This window comes from Hypanus sabinus, chromosome 11 (genome assembly GCF_030144855.1).
Source record: "Hypanus sabinus isolate sHypSab1 chromosome 11, sHypSab1.hap1, whole genome shotgun sequence".
Taxonomy (NCBI): Eukaryota; Metazoa; Chordata; class Chondrichthyes; order Myliobatiformes; family Dasyatidae; genus Hypanus; species Hypanus sabinus.
The window spans coordinates 38,161,541-38,183,473 of NC_082716.1; the positions used below are offsets into that span (position 1 = coordinate 38,161,541).

At 39.8% G+C, this 21,933-nt stretch overlaps 1 protein-coding gene across 3 annotated transcripts in view; it reads right to left on the reverse strand.

Moving 5' to 3' along the window:
• The window catches only part of dmap1 (DNA methyltransferase 1 associated protein 1), a 101,588-nt gene that overhangs the window by 13,924 nt on the left and 65,731 nt on the right, over positions 1–21,933 (reverse strand). For all 3 annotated transcript variants that reach the window (XM_059984147.1, XM_059984149.1, XM_059984146.1), the window contains 3 exons: positions 21,133–21,204; positions 8,869–8,941; positions 6,601–6,893 (listed from right to left, as the gene is read on the reverse strand). In XM_059984147.1, the coding sequence (XP_059840130.1) occupies positions 6,601–6,893; positions 8,869–8,941; positions 21,133–21,204 (438 nt within the window). The remainder of the gene's footprint in view (positions 1–6,600; positions 6,894–8,868; positions 8,942–21,132; positions 21,205–21,933) is intronic.

Here is a 21,933-nt window from a genome sequence, read left to right on the forward strand (position 1 = left end):
CTATTGCATCTGATACAATTAACTCTAAGACCTCCATAACTGAATACAGCAATGTGCACAACAGACATCAGCCACCATTGAGTGGAATGATTTGAAAACCAATTAGTCCTGGACAACATTTAACTTTACTTCTACAGGAACATAGGCCCAGCTGCAACATCACTGTGAAAGATCTCAGTCACAATTGCCTTAGAAAATTTTAGCTTTTGGAAATACTGTTCCTTAAGTGAGTGGAGGGTGAATGGAATTTGTTTTTAGGAAAACATAGAAGCTCCAGAGTTTTTATTTCCAGCTAATCACGTTCTGCTCACCTTCATGCTGGAGCAACAAAATTTGAAGAATGGATACACCTTAATATTGAGAGAATACCTCTGGAAATATTGTAGCTCCACATTATAATAATAGTTAATCCCATGTTACTCCAGCTAACTTCCCAAAGAAACCATTTGGGGCAGGCACTGAATGTGCTTTGCAGGACAGTGATGTCACTCAACATGGTTTCATGTGGATATGGGTCGCGTGTATAGAAAACTTGATGGAATCTTTCAATATGCGCATGGCTTGCTGCAATCGACCAAATGCAATTTGGAATTGATTTATGCAGCATTTCAGACTTGTACTGCTTAAAAAACCTGCAACAAGATCAAATTTCTACACTAAAGTCTCTGTGGTGACTACTTAGCAATTAACAATTGATTTCTGGTTCTCTTACAAGCATGTCATAACCACATTAAGCCATTCAGATCTTAAGAAACAGTTTTAAGATTTTTATAGGGATAAACCATTTATTATATCTCAGCAGTATTTAAATAAATATATTAAAATTTATCTAAATACAACACTCTCTCTGAAATCATCATTATTTTGGATTTCCTCATGGAAAAATAACAATTATATTACAATAAACACGAGGAAATCTGCAGATGCTGGAAATTCAAGAACACACACAAAATGCTGGTGGAATGCAGCAGACCAGGCAGCTGTGTCCCACCGGCATTTTGTGTGAATTATACGACAGACATGTTTTTTAAATATTGCCAGCAATTACTTCTCAACTTCTGTTCCTGCACTAAATAACTATCATTGAATCTTACAAAGAAAAGTTATTTGGACTTTAGAAACTGTTGTTGCGATGTACTACATACACAGCTAGAGACGACATGCAGTCGGTAAGTCGTTTCAAACTGCGTGGCGCTGGCATTTAATCCCTAGCGCCCGTCCTCTCCCGGCGGAAATGACGTCAGAGGTGCATTATCAAAGTCTCCCCCCTAAGCGCTGGCTATTTGTGAGCCGGTTCGCCTGCACAGAAAGTGGGTTGCCACTTAACCCCCCCCCCCCCCCCCCCCACCGAGAACCAGCGATACACTCCCCAATGACCACGGTCTGGATCAGCCTCTGTTTGGGAGGTCTGCCTCTGCGCCGTGGTGCCTGAACCTCGACCGGCTGTGCCGTCCACATGGGCTGGTTTGAGTCTGTCCACCGTGAAAACCTCTTCTTTCCTCCCAATGTCCAGAACGTACGTGGACCTGTTGTTGTTGATCACCTTGAACGGCCCCTTGTACAGCCGCTGTAGCGGTGCCCAGTGTCCATCCCTTCGTACAAACACAAACTTACAGTTCTGCAGCTCTTTGGGTACATGGGTCGGGGTCCATCTGTGTTGTGAAATCGGTACGGGGGTCAGGTTGCCGAGCCTTTCACATAGTCTGTCCAGGACTGCTGTGGGTTCTTCCTCTTGCCCCCTTGGGGCTGGTATGAACTCTCCCGGGACGGCCAGGGGTGCGCCGTACACCAACTCAGCCGACGAGGCGTGCAGATCCTCTTTGGACGCCGTGTGAATTCCAAGCAGGACCCAGGTAAGCTCGTCCACCCAGTTAGGTCCTCTCAGGCAGGCCATGAGAGCCGACTTCAAGTGACGGTGGAAGCGTTCTGTTCGACTGTGGGTGGTAGGCAGTAGTGTGGTATAGCTGCATTCCCAACAGGCTGACCACAGCCGACCACAGGCTGGAGGTGAACTGGACGCCTCTGTCGGAGGTAATGTGGGGCGGTACCCCGAAACGTGCTACCCAGGTTGCAATCAGTGCTCGGGCGCAGGAATCAGCAGATTTGTTGGTGAGCGGGACTGCCTCTGGCCACCTCGTGAACCGGTCTACCATAGTTAGGAGGTACCGTGCTCCTTGGGACAGTGGTAGGGCGCCCATGATATCCACATGAATGTGGTCGAACCTCCGGTGGGTGGGTTCGAACTGCTGCGGCGGGGCTTTAGTGTGCTGCTGCACCTTGGCTGTTTGGCACTGCGTGCACGTTCTGGCCCATTCACTGACCTGCTTGCAAACTCCGTGCCACACGAACTTGCTGGAGACTAGCCGGACAGTTGTCCTGATAGATGGGTGCACCAAACTGTGTATGGAGTCAAAAACTCGCCACCTCTAGGCTGCCAGGATGATGGGGCGAGGTTGGCCGGTAGCCACGTCGCACAGGAGGGTCCTCTCACCTGGGCCTACGAGAAAGTCCTGCAGCTGCAAACCCGAAACTGCGGTCCTGTAGCTGGGCATCTTGTCGTCTGCCTGCTGCGTCTCCGCCAGTGCTGCATAGTCCGCCCCCAGGGACAGGGCCTGGACAGCTGGTCTGGAGAGTGCGTCCGCCATGACGTTGTCCTTTCCCTAGACATGCTGGATGTCCATCGTGTACTCGGAGATGTAGGACAGATGTTGCTGCTGGCGAGCTGACCAGAGATCGGACACCCTCGTGAACGTGAAGGTCAATGGTTTGCGGTCCGTGAACGCGGTGAACGACCTGCCTTCTAAGAAGTACCTGAAATGCCGGATTGCTAGATACAGTGCCAACAGCTCCCAGTCGAAAGCACTGTACTTGAGTTCGGGTGGTCGTAGGTGCTTGCTGAAGAATGCCAGGGGTTGCCAGTGCCCCTCGATGAGTTGCTCCAGCACCCCACCGACTGCTGTGTCAGATGCGTCCACCGTGAGTGCGGTCAGAACGTCCGTTCTGGGGTGCACCAGCATCGCGGCATCTGCCAAGGCTTCCTTGGCTTTAACAAAAGTGGCCACGGCCTCCTCGTCCCAAGTAATGTCCTTGCCTTTACCTGACAGCAGGGTGTACAAAGGGAGCATGATATGGGCTGCTGAGGGGAGGAAACGGTGGTAGAAGTTCACCATACTAACGAACTTTTGTAGGCCTTTGACCGTGTTGGGCTGGGCAAAGTGGCGGATCGCGTCTACCTTGGCCGACAGAGGTATTGCCCCGTCTTTGGTAATCCTGTGGCCCAGGAAGTCGATGGTATCGAGACCGAACTGGCATTTGGCCGGGTTGATCGTGAGGTCGAAATCACTCAGGCGGGAGTAGAGCTGGTGGAGGTGGGACAGATGCTCCTGGCGACTACTGCTGGCTATAAGGATGTCGTCCAAATAGATGAACGCAAAGTCTAGGTCGCGTCCCACTGCATCCATTAGCCGCTGGAACGTCTGTGCGGCATTCTTCAGGCTGAACGGCATTCAGAGGAACTCGAACAGGCCGAACGGGGTGATGAGTGCTGTTTTGGGGATGTCTTCAGGGTGCACCGGGATTTGATGGTAGCCCCGGATGAGGTCTACTTTGGAAAATATTCTTGCCCCGTGCAGGTTTGCTGCAAAGTCCTGTATGTGCACGGCATGGGGTAGCAGTCTGGAATGGTAGCCTCGTTCAGTCCGCGGTAGTTGCCGCATGGTCTCCAACCCCTGGCTGCTTTGGACACCATATGCAGGGGGGAGGCCCATGGGCTGTCGGACCTCCAATTCCCCAATTGTACAATCCCCAATTCCTCCATCCTCTTCAACTCCTCCTTCACCAGGCGGAGCTTTTCCGGGGGGAGCCTTCGTGCACAGGTGTGGAGGGGTGGTCCCTTGGTCGGGATGTGGTGCTGAACCCCGTGTCTGGGCATGGCTGCCGTGAACTTCAGTGCCAGAATCGATGGAAAGTCCGCCAGGATTCTGGTGAATTTGTTGTCCGACAGCGTGATGGAGTCCAGGTGTGGAGCCGGCAACTTGGCTTCACCCAGGGAAAAAGTCTGGAAAATCTCGGCATGTACCAGTCTTTTCCCTTGCAAGTCGACCAGCAGGCTGTGAGCTCGCAAGAAGTCTGCCCCCAGGAGTGGTTGAGCCACGGCGGCCAGTGTGAAGTCCCACGTGAACTGGCTGGCGCCGAAATGCAGCTGCACTGTGCGGGTGCTGTAGGTCCGTATCGTGCTGCTGTTTGCGGCCCTCAGGGTGGGTCCTGGCTTCCTGTTGCGGGTATCGTACCCTGTTGGGGGCAAAACGCTGATTTCCGCACCGGTGTCGACCAACAAGCGGTGTCCCGACTGTTTATCCCAGACGTACAAGAGGCTGTCCTGGTGGCCAGCTGCCATTGTCATTAGCGGCAGCTGGCCCTGGCCCTTGCATGGCGGGGGACAACGGCAGGCTTTTGTGCCCCACCACTGGTGGTAGAAACACCACTGTTCACTGGCCTCCTCACTCCTGCCTCTGTGCTGTGTGCGCCCCCCCGCCGGGCCTGGTCTGGTCTGCTGTTGGGCACGTGGCCTGGTAATCTGTCCGACGTATGCCACGCTCTCCCTCTTCACTTTCCACAGCACGTCTGCCCGGGCCGCCACCTTCCGAGGGTTGCTGAAATCTGCGTCAGCCAGCAGCAGATGTATGTTCTCGGGCAGTTGCTCTAGGAACGCTTGCTCGAACATGAAGCAGGGCTTGTGTCCATCAGCCAGGGCCAGCATCTCGTTCATCAATGCTGACGGCAGTCTGTCTCCCAAACCGTCCAGGTGAAGCAGGCGGGCACCCCGCTCATGCCGTGAGAGGCCAAAGGTCCCAATGAGCAGCGATTTGAGAGCTTCATATTTGCCTTCTTCCGGGGGCGACTGTATGAAATCCGCAACCTGGGCGGCCGTCTCCTGGTCAAGGGCGCTCACCACGTGGTAGTAACGCGTGGAATCAGAAGATATCTGCTGAATCTGGAACTGGGCTTCTGCTTGGCTAAACCACACGTTTGGTCGCAGCGTCCAGAAATTCGGCAGTTTTAGCAAAATTGCGTGAACAGATGACGAGTCGGTCATCTTTGGTCCAAATCCCGTTTGGACTGTCGGGGTCACCAATGTAGCGATGCACTACATACAGAGCTAGAGACGACACACAGTCGGTAAGTCGTTTTGAGACTAGTTTATTCAAACTTCGCGGCACTAGCATTTAATCCCTAGCGTCCGCCCTCTCTGGGCGGAAATGACATCAGAGGTGCATTACCAAAGTCTCCCCCCGTGCGCTGGCTATTTGTGAGCCGGTTCACCTGTGCAGAAAGTGGGTTGCCACACTGTCTTTTTAAATCTATTCTTATGGCAGAGAAAGATGAGAAATGGAGTTGGACATCCAGAGCAGAGCCAGGTTCCCTATACAATAACCATTACTACATATCTGAGGAATACACACAAAATGCTGGAGGAACTCAGCAGCTCAGGCAGCACCTATGGAAAAGAGTATAGTTGATGTTTTGGCCAAGATCCTTCAGCAGGACTGCGGAAAATAAAAGATGAGGAGTCAGAGTTAGAAGGTGGGGGAAGGGGAGTAAGAAACACAAAGTGATAGGTGAAACCTGGAAGTGAGGAGGGAGGAGAAAGGGGGTGAAGTAAAGAGCTGAGATCTTGATTGGTGAAAGAGATACTGGGCAAGAGAAGAGGAAATCTGATAGGAGAGGACTATCAGACTCACCTTATTTTCTCCAGTCCTGCTGAAGGATCTTGGTCTGAAACATAGACTATACTGTTTTCCATTTTATGTGTGTTGCATGCATTTCCAACATCTGCAGATTTTCTCTCATTTTTGACTACAGAAAATGAGCTTCATTTGCCATTCTTTGTTCCATATACCCTGATATTTTGTCAATAATATATTTACACATACACTTAACAAACTTAGGAATAACAGATGAAGATGTTACTGGCAATGTCGACATTTATTACCCATCAATTGCCCAAATCTGATCAGGCACTGGTAATTGAATACACTGCTAAATGTTTACACACTACAATGTAAAGATGCCAGTTTGGCTAAAAAGGCAGATTCACACCAGTCATATCTATTAACATATTAAAAGGTTTGTACAAATATTTATAATATTAAGAAAAGTCATTATATAAATGGAATGGACATCAACATTTAAATATATATGTATAAATTAACAAAATAGAAAGCTAGGATAACACACATAAAATGATGGAGGAACTTGGTAGGTCAGGCATCATCTATGGAAAGGAATAAACAGTCAATATTTTGGGTTGAGATCCTTCATCAGGACCTGATGAAGAGTCTTGGTCCAGAATGTTAACACTTCAGAGGACATAACTATCCTCCAGCAATCTGGGTGTGTTACACTGGATTTCCAGCATTTGTAGAATCTTTTGTGTTTAAGAATAAAAAACTATATAATTCAGTACAAAAAGATATAATTCATGAATTAAAATTTTCAATTTCTTGGGAGGCTGATTATTTAATTAGCCACTACAAATTAGCTGATTATATAGGCAAAATGTTCAAAGTTGTTGGATTTTTTCACGTTATTTATGCTTACCGAGTTCGGTGTAAGAGGTGCAGCTCCAACAACATCAATGAACTGATCTTTTCCCTCCCCTTTCATTTCTTCAGAACTGGGTCCCACAGTTCCTATCTGCCCATCTATGCCAAAACCTTCTGACGACAGGTTAGTTGGCCCTGTTTTTGCCAGGGCCTCATATCGATGTCGTAGCATCTGAAGCTCATATTCACAATTGGCATATGCCTGCTTGAGTTCATACAACAGCACCAGATCGCTGCGAAGTTCGTTGAACATGTGCACTATCTCTTCTGTGGGCATTGGGTTTAGATCTGCAAATCAAGATCAAAGTAAACACATTCCTAAATTCTAGGATATGTAAACTACAACTTTCTAATCTATACAAGTTGTCTAATATTAGAAAGAATGGAAGGTTGATCGAACAATCAAAATGTGTCCAAATATGTAATATAACTTCAGGGTCGATAAAATTTGATAAAATCAAACTTCAGCACTATGGGAGCATATAAACCATTCCTCCAAAGTTGGCTTATTTTGCTTACAATTGTGTGCAGTTGATACATCAGTTTACCTCCAAAATGAATATCACCATTGGAGAATCCCTTTAAATCACTGCGACATTAGGACTACTGGCACCAAGCAAAGCCTGGACACATCACCAAAGTGACCTGAAGAGAAGTATTATAGGTCTTTTTATAATACCAAGTGATTTATTGGTCTTGCCAGATTTGTTTTGGGAGGAGAAACTTACAGTCATATTACAACTTCCACTGAAAGTATGGCATTACTCTGACTGAAATGGTCACATTATGCAAAAGCACTACACAAAATACCTTTGGTTATTAATAAAGTCTAAGGAGGTGCAACTAGACAAGTACAATAAATGTCTGGAATACTTGTCCAATCCAATTGATTATTCAAAAGACTTGTTAGCAACTTTCTATTATTCTGAAGTAGCAACTCAAGATGACAGAGCACATCTAGAGTATGGATTGCTTGCATATCTGCATTTCCTACAACTTTACTAATAAAAATGTGTTTGAATAGCCAGTAAATTTACTTTTAAAGAAAGTTATTTTTAATGATATTTTAACTCCATCATATATTTGTCTCATGTCAATTTCTAAAATTAAAAATATAAACAATTATGTGACTTTGAAGAAAGCAGTATTGCTTTGCTGATAAATGTGAGGTCATAGGTTGAAGCAATTTAATTAAAGCATACAACACATTTGTTTGTGAAGATTTTCTTGATTTTACAAGATAGTGTTGCATTTTTAACTTATCTAGGAATTGAAAATCTATCTGTAGAATATATCATGGATACAATAAATATGGCTAATATTTGATCTTAAAGACATATCAGCCATGATGTTGTCCACTGTAATTCTGCAATAAACAATGCATAATTGACAAATAGCTTCACATCAGATAATCCAGAATGACCTAATGCATAGTGCTGAGAATTAGGCACTGGAATTAAGATTGTATTGTTGAATAGAACTAAGACATCTTTTTATTCTATACAACTGAACATGAATCGTTTTCCATTCTTCAAGCAGCAACACTGATGAGAGATTTTATGCATAAATACTTGCGCAGCAACAACAGCATTTTCCAATATATGAACATCTGAGCTTCAAAAGTAACATTTGGCCCAGGTCCTGATAATGTGAAAAATGGCATTAAATACTGGTTGCCTTTTTTTGGTCCTCTAACATCATGACCTAATCCTACTGAGATTTTTTTTTAACCAATTAGAATTTTTTAAATTACCTGCATTTATTATTTACTGGAAAGTCACTGACAGTATTGCGCTGAACAAACACGATGCTAAAGGAACTGGTCAGACATAAACTGTGAAGGGAAATGGCCAGTTGAGAGTTGGTATTTAAACCATTCATCTGGACAGTATTTTGCTGTTGCTTTATTTGTGTTGTAAGAAACTGAATACATGCTGTTCTGCAAATGGTTAAACATTGAACAAAAGGAACAGCAGTTTCAGTCCATCCACTTGGATTGGTTTTAATCCAGATTCCGGAACCAAAAGGGAAATATTAATCACTTTAACTCAATCAATCTTTTGATGTTAAATAGATTGAAGCTGCAACAGTTTTAAAAGTATGACATTGCACTTTAATATGTTTCAGACTGTCCTTTTTCCATACACTAACTGGTCTGGCAATTTCACTGGTAATATATTCTTCAAAATTAATAGCATAATCAATGTACACATTTTTAATACAGTAATCAATAACATAATCAGGATATCCATTCTTTGCTTACCAACTCCCAATTCTGTCAGCATCTGTTCAATGGCTTTGATTTTTTTCTGGCCAACTGAGCTAGGCAGTTTCATCTAAATCCAGAAAGCAGGAGAAAATAATAATCAGATGACAAGTTCATTATGACTGTTACAAAAATATTGAAACTAAAGTAGTTAGCATTTCATTAACAAATATTTGTCAGTTCCTTTGAAATTATTTTTTTCAGTCACAACATTCAGCATACAAAGGAAGAAATATATTGTATGTATTGGATGTGTTTTAGAAAGATCCCAGAGAGCTCAAACAAAATTACATGCAAATAATTACTGATTGGTGAAAAATTTGTTATCTATATGGATTACTGTTTTGTTGTTTACCACATTCTCTTTCTTTCTTTTTCAATCTTTTTATTAAGTTTCATATATATAAAAAAAACATAACATAATAATGAATAGGTTATGAATACCTGAAATTACATTGGTAATAAAATAATAATATCCTATTAAAACATCAACAGAAACAAGTATATTAATCAAGTCTATATAACTATATATGAAAAGAAAACAAAAATAATCGTCAAAAAAGAAAAAAGAATTGAAAATAAGTGAAAGAAAATGTATGTTGATAAAAAAAAAACACTAAACTAAACTAACATGGGCAATAGTAACAGTTTATAAGTATGTGATAGTGTCAGAAAAAAACTCCGGGGGAACAAGAATAAGCAGAAAGAAGGTCTAGAAAAGGTCAGATTAATTCATATGAAAATGCCTCAAATTTGACTGATGAGTCAAAAATAGTGCTTCTAATTTTTTCCAAACTTAGATATGAAATAGTTTGAGAAAGCCACTGAGACGTGGTAGGAGGATTTACTTCTTTCCAGTTTTGTAATATAGACCTTCTGGCCATTAATGTTACAAAAGCAATCATTCGTCTGATTGAAGGGGAAAACTGAATACCATCCTCATTTGGTAAACCAAAAATTGCAGTAATAAAATGAGGTTGTAAATCGATATGCCAAATTGAAGAAATGGTAACAAATATGTCCTTCCAATAGTTATGTAAAGTGGGACATGACCAAAACATGTGGGTCAATGAAGCCACTTCTAGATGACACCTGTCACATTGAGGGTTAATATAAGAGTAAAATCGAGCAAGCTTATCTTTAGACATATAAGCTCTATGTACAATTTTAAATTGTATTAAAGCATGTTTAGCACATATAAAAGAGGAATTAACCATTTGTAACATTTTTTCCCATTTATCTGTTGAAATATTATATCGAAGTTCTTTTTCCCATTCTTGTTTAATTCTATCTGATATTTCTGGTTGTATCTTCATAATCATATTATAAATAAAAGCTACTAATCCCTTCTGACAAGGGTTTAAGGTAAAAATCAAATCTGAGAAATCCACTGAAGTTGAATTGGGAAAAGATGGTAGAACTTTATGTAAAAAATTTCTGATTTGTAGATATCTGAAAAAGTTAGATTTAGGTAATTTAAATTTGTTGGAAAGTTGGTCAAAGGACATCAAAGTATCTTCAAAAAAAAGATCACGAAAACATTTTATACCTTTCCTTTTCCATATGTTAAAAGCTTGATCTGTCCAGGAGGGTTTGAAAAAAAAATTAAGTAAGATAGGGCTATCAAGAACAAAGTTTTTCAGAGTAAAAAACTTACGAAATTGAAACCAAATTCGTAATGTATGTTTGATAACAGGATTAGATATCTGTTTATTAAATTTAACTAAATCAGCAGGAAGAAAAGAACCAAGAACAGAGAATAGAGAATATCCCTTTACCTCATTACATTCCAAATTTACTCACTGTGGGCACAGTGGTGAATCCAAATCTAATTTCCAATACATTAAGTTACGAATATTATTTGCCCAATAATAAAATCTAAAGTTAGGTAAAGCTAAACCACCATCTTTTTTAGATTTTTGTAATTGCTTTTTACTTAACCTGGGATTTTTATTTTGCCACACAAATGAGGAAATTTTTGAATCAATGTTATCGAAAAAAGATTTAGGAATAAAAATTGGTAAGGCTTGAAATAAGTATAAAAATTTCGGTAAAATCATCATTTTAATAGCATTAATCCGACCAATTAATGATAAGAATAAGGGAGACCATCTTGTTGTTGAATTTGATGAAGCATAGGTAAAAAATTCAGTCTAAATAAATCTTTATATTTCTTGGTAATTTTTATACCTAAATAGGTAAAGTTATCAGTAACAACTTTAAATGGTATCCTGTCATTCAATAAAGTTTGTGCGTTTAAGGGAAATAATTCACTCTTATCCAAGTTTAGTTTATAACCAGAAATGCTACCAAATTGAGCCAACAAGGATAAAATAGCGGGAATAGACCTGTCATGGTCAGAAATATATAACAGCAAGTCATCAGCATAAAGTGATAATTTGTATAACTTCTCATTACGGGTAATACCAAAAATATTAGAAGATTCATGAATAGCAATGGCTAAAGGTTCTAATGCGATATTAAATAATAAAGGACTTAAGGGACAGCCTTGTCTCGTATCACGAGATAATTGAAAAAAAGAGGATCTATAATTATTTGTAAGAACAGAAGCAACAGGTTTATAATATATTAATTTAATCCATGATATGAAGTTGGGACTAAAATTAAAATTTCTCAATGTATTAAATAAGTATGTCCATTCAACTCTATCAAAAGCTTTTTCAGCATCTAATGAGATAACACATTCTGAGATTGTGGGTGGTGAAGTATAAATTATATTAATCAATTTTCTAACATTAAAAAAGGAATACCGATTCCTAATGAAACCAGTTTGATCTTCTGAAATAATCTGTGATAGTACCTTTTCTAATCTAATGGCTACCACATTCTCAAATCAAGTGAAACTTACAATGTTAATACAAAACGTGCAAACAGGTGCTTTTTCATGAACAGATAGAACAAAATCTGTTGGAAGATGGAACAAAGATGGCCATATTGTGCTGTCTACTGCCAGCAGTTCTGAATGCTACTGTATATGCAGTAAATCCTAAACTTCAGCAATTGAAGTCAAAATCTCCCTTTGTGATTTCTTTTGGTATCCTGCTTTGCATATACCCATTAATCCGGACTAACATGGAAGGCCCAGTGTTCTTGTAAATGCATATTTATTTATCTAATTTCCACTCAAAAGAGTACAGTATTTTTCAAAAATATAATCTAAACTGACAAACAGGATGCAAAGATTTCTGATTCACTTTTATATTATTGATACAAGTTGATTGTTGTATCATTATGCTATCACATAGAAACGTGAAACATGATGGTCTTTTTTAATCATTCTGCTTTAATTAAGTTTTTGTTTTTAATAATTTTACTTTAGTTCTGTTTTAATTGTGAACTTTATTTATAAGAGATTTCAAAATTTCTCACATTTATTAACCATTAAAATCAAATGCAACTGTTTCTGCCAGCAAAGATCCACCCTGGCTTTGCTGCTGGAAAAGTTTATCAGGGCACTTCAGGAGCAAGACCTTCTCACTAATCTCACAGAGACATGGTCTCTGTCTAAGACCATGTTGCCAAGCAAGCACAATACTGGGCTCTAGGGTGCTTTCAGGAATGGTACTAAACCAAGTATGATGTTAGGCCCTCTACAGTCTTGCAATAGTAGGGCCAGAGGAGCATGCAAGACCTTTCTTTTGGACATCTTGTCTTGGGCTTCTTGGTCCCAAAAATAAGCAGGAAACCTTTTAATTGGAATTCCAAGTGTCAGGATTCCCAGACTTCAAAAAAAGGGTTGGGCAAGCAGTATAATACATATTTGTGTATTCAACTATTTTGTGGTTTCTCTAAATTATTAATAATGCAAATGTATGAATGATCATGAAAAGTTTTACTTTACTTCAGCCTGTGCCTCCTAAGACCTGCATTTTCTTCAATTAATTTCAGGTGTAGATGACAATTATCATTTTTATCAAGTCCAGTAACAAAAGGGTAATATGATCCGTCACCATTAGCCCCCAAAGCTACTTTATGCTACACAAAAAAAATTTTGTTTATATATTAATAATATATACACATATACACACTCTTGCAAATGGTAGTGTTTATGTTTTCCCTATTTTAATTTAAACCTGATTTATCAACAACAATAATTTCAATGCCCAGGGCATTTCAGACTTTTAAAATTCACATTAGGATCTATAGAATTGGAATTATATTACACAACCAGTCAATGGAACATGAAGTAAAGATGCATTATAATGTTAGGTATACAAAATATGTAAAATATTGCAGGTTCTATGAATTGATGCATGGCTATATTTTATATAAATAAATACAATGAAGGGAAGCGTCTTTCATCACTATAATAGGTCAGAAATATTAATCCTGCTTTTTAATTTGGCATTTAAAAGTGGCAGTAAAAATATAACTGAAATCAACCAAAGAACAAAAAATCATAATCAGGTTTATTATCACAGGCAGGTGCTGTGAACTTTATTTCATTTTACGTACATTAAATTTCACAAAGACAAGGCACTTAAATAACCTTCATTTTTGATGTTGCCTCCTTCATGTAAATAAATATTTGATTTGTGCAGACAAAAAATAAATTTGTCATACTACAGATTTGAAATGTACCAAATTGTAGGTTTGAAACACAAATCATTTTATAAATGACCTGGAAGAGGAAGTGGAGGGATGGGTTAGTAAATTTGCTGATGCCACAAAGGTTGGAGGTGTTGTGGATAGTGTGGAGGGCTGTCAAAGGTTACAGCGGGACAGTAATAGGATACAAAACTGGGCTGAGAAGTGGCAGATGGAATTCAACCCAGTGAAGTGTGAGATGGTTCATTTTGGTAGGTCAAATATGACAGCAGAATATAGCATTAATGGCAAGACTCTTGACAGTGTGGAGGATCAGAGGGATCTTGGAGTCCAAGTCCATAGGACACTCAAAGCTGCTACGCAGGTTGACTCTATAGTTAAGAAGGCTTATGGTGTATTGGCCTTCATCAATCGTGGGATTGAGTTTAAGAGCCGAGAGGTAATGTTGCAGCTATACAGGACCCTGGTCAGACCTCACTTGGGAGTACTATGCTCATTTCTGGTCGCTTCGTTACAGGAAGGACGTAGAAACCATAGAAAGGGTGCAGAGGAGATTTACAAGATGTTGTCTGGATTGGGGAGCATGTCTTATGAGAACAGGTTTAATGAACTTGGCCTTTTCTCCTTGTAGCAACGGAGGATGAGAGGTGACCTGATGGAAATATACAAGATAATGAGAGGCATTGATCGTGTGTACAGTGAAAGGCTTTTTTCCAGGGCTGAAATGGCTAGCACAAGAGGGCATAGTTTTAAGGTACTTGGCAGTAGGTACAGAGTAGATGTCAGGGGTAAGTTTTTTTTTATGCAGAGAGGGTGGTCAGTGTGTGGAATGGGCTGCCAACGGAAATGATAGGGTCTTTTAAGAGACTCCTGGATAGGTACATGGTGCTTAGAAAAATAGAGGGCAATGGGTAAGCCTAGGTAGTTCTAAGGTAAGGACATGTTTGGCACAACTTTGTGGGCTGAAGGGCCTGTATTGTGTTGTAGGTTTTCTATGTTTCTAAATCAGATATAGTTTAAAATGTAAACCAAAGTCCAAGACATATGTGCCTAAGATTTGTAAAACTGCATTTGACCTGATTTCATTTTCAACACTATGTGGCATTTCACTACAGATTCATTTTGTCACAAAGACATACAGCACAGAACCAGACCTTTTGGCCCACCAAGTCCATGTTGACCATTTAGCATACATGAACACTAATTCTACATTAACACCACTGAGTTGTGCAGCACAGGTCACCTAGAAAATTTATGACAATCCTTCTGCCTTTACCTACATTAGGAGTATATTCCAGTGCCAACATAGCATGCCCACAATGCTATTTCTATTACTACTTAGGTGTTGATCCCAATTTTGTTTAAACATCGTAATTATATCTAATTCCATCACCACCTCTGGCAGTGTGTTCCAGATATTATTCTCCAAGTAAAAAAATTACCTCTCAAATCCCCTTTGAAGCTCATACCTGTCACCTTAAAACTATGCCCCCAATTTGTTCTCCATTAGATTTCACTCAATTGCTCCCCAGATTCTACCATTTACCTAGTCAATGGGGGCAATGTAGGTTAACCAATTAACTTACCAAAGTACATGTATTTGAAAAGTCGTAAGAAATCAGAACACCCAAAGAAACGAACATAATCATGGGAAAAAAAGTGCTCAAACTTCTACCCATACTAAATCCAGAATGTTGGAACTGTGAGGAAGTAATTCTACTAATGCATTACTATGACTTTCACTAACTGCACGATTGTGCATCTCTGCATTGAAGAAAAAAGTTTTCATCTTCCTTTATTCACAATGAAATGCTAATTCAGAGCATTATTCAACATGGGACAATTATGATATTTTTCCATTTTTACTGAGATGCCACAGCTGGCATCTATATTACCTAGGATAATCATTCTTTATTTCTCCAACTACATTCAGAGTTGTTGAATTAAGGTTTAGTGGAAAGTGTAGTGATGCTAGTAATCCTGGCTGGGAGGGGAGGGAATACCAGGAGAAGTTAACAATTGTGTCATGATATTACCCCGACAGTTAAAATTGAACGGCTGTGATTTTCAAATATTTCTGAGCACCTTTGGATGTTAGAACATATTCAAGACCAGTAAATATTATGTGAGCACCAGGGGCAAGATTATAAAACTCATCTACAGTTATTCTTTGAATGTAATTACACATTAGTCATTAACAAAAGGTAATTTTGTTGTGCCACTTATTAGCAAACGAATCTTGACCTTTGAGGCTCATGTAAATCAACATTTCCATTGCTTGCAATTAGCTGGCTTGATCATTGATAGTCAAGAAAAATGAGGTTATTGCTCAGAAACTCAAAATAAAAGTCACAACTGAAAAGATTAAAAATTTAATGGAAATGTAGGGAAATTTGAAAACTACAGGAAAAAAATGAGACTTTTTGAAAATGGTCCCTAGGAACATTTGATGTTTGAACTGGATGATCACTTCTTTACAGTCATTCCAATAAACAAATTGCAATATGTTAATCCACAGGAGCTAATGCATTATTAAATGTATTTGGGTAATAAACTCCTTGCTTTGATTAAATAAATTTTGCATACTGATTCGTCTGTACTCATCAGTCTTTAAGACAAATAAACTGACATGGTTAAGTTTTCAGATATGAGTTTTACATTGGTGATATAAATCATGAAATGTTGGTAATGATAGTAAATTAAAATACACTTTAGCTGTTGACACTGTGTACCCTTTTAATAAATTAGCCCTCCATATTACTGAAGCATGGAACAAGTTTATCTTATGCGGCTTAAGATTTTTTTTCATAGGATTATCAAGACGATCTTTCAAAATCAGTGAATTTTCATGCATTCTGCACTGTAGAAATCTACAAAAATTCTAACATCACGCTTTCTGGAGTAATAATTCAGTAATTTTACCTGCATGAATAATCTGTAGTTCTACCTTTTCATATTATATCAACAGTGATTGAATCAGATCCAGAAGGTTGGATCTGATTCCCAATGCTGACTACTAGGCTAAGCCTTTGATAATCCCAGTTTATCTTGCTAACAACTACCCAACTCTTACAAACAAAAGCAACACACACAAAATACAGGAGGAACTCAGCAGGCCAAGCAGCACCTATGGGAAAAAATACAATCAACATTTTGGGCCAAAAGCCTGCTATTATGTTTCAAGTTAGGTAATGCACTTTAAAGATGCTAATGTTAACATTTTCTTTTAAGGAGAAAGGGAAGAATAGGACAGTCATCGTATGCTCTTTGGTCACTCATAAAAATTAAGCCTAGTCCTCAGTGAGCTCCCTCAAACAGCTCAGGTCATAACCTAAACAAAGGGTTCCCGCACCCCCAGGGGGTGCGAAATGGAATTTCAGGGGGTGCGACAAAGAGTGGCTTGAGTCACGAGTCATCACTCAGCCAGCTGCCAGTGTGCCTCGAGAAGTGGTAGTAATGTTTGTCTCAAGCACACCCCAGTCTCCCGCTGCCCGAGTCAGCGTTGAGGATTCTCATCAGTGTTAGCTGGGAAGTTACACCTCAGAGTTGAGGAGTCTCATCAATGTTAGCTAGAAGGTTACATCTTAAGAGTTGAAAATCATCTCATAATGCCAAACTCTTTGTACATCCTGAATCAACCATTGAGTAACGACTTCACGTTAAAACCAAACCAACAGACAGTAGGCAAATTATTCAATTATAAAATTTTTAAAAGCCGCATTTTGATAAAAAGCAGCTGAAGTCATTCATTTGTATTTGTCTCAATGCATTAAAGAAGTTTTTGAATTTTGAAGGTTAAAAGGTTTTTTTTTCTTGAATCGTTGATAATTTTGAATTGTGTTAGTTGAGGAGGTATCATGGTTAGCACCGAGGACCTGGAATCATGTGATGGGAATTCATATCTCTGGTAATAATCGGAAATAGGTGTGTAAATTCAGTAAAGAGTAGCCTAATAAGTTGTGTCCCGTCCCCGTAGCATTTCCACCTGACGGTTTAACTTGGTGTAACCACAGATATCGTAATATAATATTTGAAAACTTATTTCTTGCGATACTTTGTTATAGGCATGTCTGGTTGAGTGAAGCGGTCATCCCAGACTTAGATAGTTTTTCTCATACTAGCTCATACTTTTCTCTTTACCCTTAACCCTTCATCATGTCAAAAAAGAAGGAAATGGAATGATGACAATGTGTGCTTTGGTTTCACTTGCACAACAGGAAATGATGGCTTGCAAAAACCCAGTGCATTCTTTGTAGCGTTGTGTTTTCCAACTCAGATCTGAAGCCATCCATGCTTCAAGAGCACTTCAAGAACAAGCATGGTGGAGCTGATGTTGAAGGACATGATGGTGGGTCATTGAAAATCAAAAGAGCTCATTTTAGTTCACAAGGAACTCTTCCAAAATTAGGTTTCATTTCTGTTGAAAAACCACTACTTCTTGCTTCATACCAAGTGGCATATAAAATGGCCAAATCCAAGAAGTCTCATAAAATTGCGGAAGATCACATCAAGCCATATGCACTGGAAATGGCAACAATTATCCTGGGCAAAGAAGCAAGAAAAAAATTTGAACAGGTGCCCCAATCAAATAATGCCATTCACAACCGTATCAATGATTTCAGTGAAGATAGTTTGGACCAAGTCATCTCAGATGTCAGAGCTAGTCTTCTTAAAATCTCTATTCAGTTGGATGAGTCAACTGATGTCTCCACTGTAGTCAACTCATCACAGTAGAGAGGTATGTCAATGATGGTGCTGTGAAGGAAGATTTCCTGTTTTGTAAAGATCTGAAAACAAACACAACTGCAAAGGATGTGATCCAGCTGGTGAAAGACTTATTTGCCAAACATAATTTAGATATCAAAGTCATTGGTTCTGTGTACACTGATGGGGCACCTGCAATGCTTGGAAATAAATCTGGCTTTTCTGCATTGACGAAAAAGGAGATTCCAGACTTGCAAGTTACCCATTGTTTTCTTCATCGGCATGCTTTGCCATCAAAAACATTGCCTCCAAATCTGAAGATAGTCCTTGATACTTGTGTGAAGATCATCAACTGGATCAGGGGGCGTGCTTTGAACCATTGCATCTTCAAATCATTTTGTGGGGATCTGGGAAGTGAGCATTCAGTTTTGCTTTTCCATACAGAAGTCCGTTGGTTGTCACGAGGACAAGCTTTAACCTGCTTCTTTGAACTGCGGGAAGAAATCAAAGTTTTTCTAGAGGAGCATGAATGTTATCTGGTTGGGGCAATGGAATCACAGGAATTTGCCGAAATGCTGGCTTACTTAGCTGACATTTTCACTCATATGAATGACCTGAGTGTTCTTCTTCAAGGAAAAGGGATAAACATATTGAAGGCTTGTGAAAAGTTGAATGCCTTCAAAGAAAAGTTACATCTTTGGCGTTGAAGGATGGAAAGAGGCAGTCTCTCAAATTTTCCTTCACTATAAGAAATGGTTAATGATGCTGGATCCATAACTCTTACTGTGCGTGAAGAAATTTTGGCTCATTTGGAAATGCTGTCAGAATCGTTTGAAGGATATTTTGCTGCTGGAGACCTGAAGATTTCAGAAGAATGGATCATGAATCCATATTCCTACAATTTTGAGAAAATGTCAGATGATGAAGAGCTGAAGGAAGATCTTATTGATTTGCGGACAAATTGAGCTCTTGAAATGCAATTTGAAAGGAAGACTTTGGAGGAGTTTTGGTGTGCAGCACTGGCTATGTTCCCAAGACTTGGTGGAAAAGCACTCTGTGTCCTCATTCCATTTGCAACAACATACTTGTGTGAATCTGGATTCAGTTCTCTTTTGTCAATCAAGACAAAATCTAGGAATCGCCAGAATCCACAGGCAGACCTGCGGATCGCAGTCAGCAAGAAAGCTCCCCGTTTTGACCAAATCATGAATGAGAAGCAGGAGCAAAGAAGTCATTGAATTTTATCTTCACAATTGGGATTGATTTTACTGTTTACAATTTTTTCTGAATAAATTAGAATCTAATTGCTCAATTTATATTTGCATTTTATGCACTGAGTTAAGAGCTTATTTTTTTAAAGTTCAGTTTGTTCACCCGCAGTATTGTATGTGGTTCAAAAGTTAGATCTTCAAATGTGACACTACTTTTGTAGGGGGTGCAAACATTAATCAAACATTTCCTAGGGGTGTGGGGCATAGAAAAGGTTGGAAACCATTGACCTAAACAAACTTGTAGTTTCAAATATCTTCTCAGAATACAAAATCTTTATTAAGTTAGAATCACACACGGCTGTGTGTTTAGCCGCCTGTTCGACTCACTTTCTACTTATAACTGTGAGGCTAAGAGTGCTGACAACACCACTGTTGTTGGCCGAATCAAAGGTGATGACGAATCAGCATACAGGAGGGAGAGTTAAAAATTGGCTGAATGGTGCTACAACTACAATCTCTCATTCAATGTCAGCAAAGACAAAGAGCTGATTGATGTCTTCAGGAGTAGGAAACCTTGTGAATCTCTTCTGCAACCTTCCAGCTTAATGACATCTTTCCCATAGCTAGATTACTAGAACTGTACACAATATTCCAAGTGTGATTTCAACAATGTCCTGTTTAATTTGTAAATTGACATCCCAACTCTTATACTCAATACCCTAACTGATGATGACAAGCATCCCAAATACCTTCTTCACCACCCCATCTACCTGTGTCACCATTTTCAGGGGACTATGTTTCTGTACTCATTGGTCTCTCTATTGGTACTCATGGCACTCTCCAGGGCCATGCTGTAACTGTCTAAAACCTGTCATGGCTTAAAATTCCAAAATGCCACATCATGCCCTTGCCCAAATTTAATTCCATCTGCCATTCCCTGACTCACTTTCCTAATTGCTCTAAATCCTTGTGTAATCTTAAGTAACCTTCTTTATTGTTTATGATACCACCAAAAATTGCACCATCTGCAATTTTGCGAACCGTGCAACCTATGTTCTCATTCAAGTTGTTATTATAGATGGCCAACACCAGCAGACCCAGCACACCTCCGGCCACAGGCCTCCAACCTGAACAAAAATATCTTCCATGGCACCCTCTGACTCTTACCACAATGCCAATTTTGTATCCAACTGGCTAACCCACCATCAATCACATGTGATCTAACTTTCAGTTCCAACCTATTATGCAAGGACTTCTCAAAGGCCTTGCTAAAATCCACACAGTCAACATCCATGGCCCCTTGGCAAACACTTTCAATTTAAATTAATGAGACATAGCTTACATTGCACAAAACCATGCTGACTATCCCCAATCAATGCCTACCTATCCAAATGCAGGTAGATCCCGTCTCTCAGAATCCCCTCACACCACTAACATTAGATTGACTGGCCTCTCTTCACAGCTAACAGTGATACTAATATCTCTTCAGTGTACAGATTTTCCAGCATACTGCTGAAAAACTACAAGAGGTTGGTGCTCTGCTGATGGATTCCAAGAGGCCAATGTCAGAACAGGGCCAGCTGATTATAGCAAGAATGTACAGTTTCTATATGTTTGGTAGTTTCTGATTGTGAATTTGAACCTCTCACAAGAAATTTTTGCACTACGATTCAAATCAAATGACACATATAAAAATTGATAAACGACACTCCATTAATATCACATTTATACAATGTCTGCCCAATTTAAACCTTATTGAAAGTTTTTAAATCCTTACCCGTTGACTTCGTAATGTGACTCCTGCAGACTTGAAATCTGGAAATTTGATGCCAGCAGTCTCTGGTACAGTCTATAAAACAAGAGTAAACAGAATATGTTGGAACAGAATTACAAACATTCTTGGAAACCTGAATGCCACACCATTTGTAATTTTTGATGATCTTGGCTGAGGAATTCCATAGTAGTTCTACACGGGGAAAAAGAACTTAAAAAGGAACAACCAAAATCCAATCAATGTTAAAAGGTTCACAAATCAATCTTAAGTAACTTGTTGCACTTTTATTGCAAATGATGCTAACAGACATTTGATTAAGACCAACTCAAAATTGTTTAAACTGAAAAAACATTTAGTATCCTACTTTATGTTATTGGCTATGACCTCATATTTCATCTTTACACTTCTTATAGCTTTTTTCCGTTGCTTTTGTTGGATTTTAAAAGTTTCCCATCATTCAACTTCCCACTCACTTTTGCTACCTTATATGCACTTTTTTTGGCTTTTATGCAGTTCTTAACTTCACTTGTCAGCCACGGTTGCCTCACCCTGCCATTTGAGAACAACTTCTTCTGTGGGACATATCTATCCTGCACCTTGAATTGCAGTATGAATTCAATCATATTATGAACACTGCTTCCGAAGGTTTCTTTACATTAAGCTCCTTAATGAGATCTGTGTTGTTACACAACACCCAATCTAGGATAGCCTTTCCCTAATTAGGCTCAAGCACAAGCTGCTCTAAAAGCCATCTTTTAAGCATTCAACAAATTCCCTCTCTTGCTATCCAATGTTAAAGAGGAG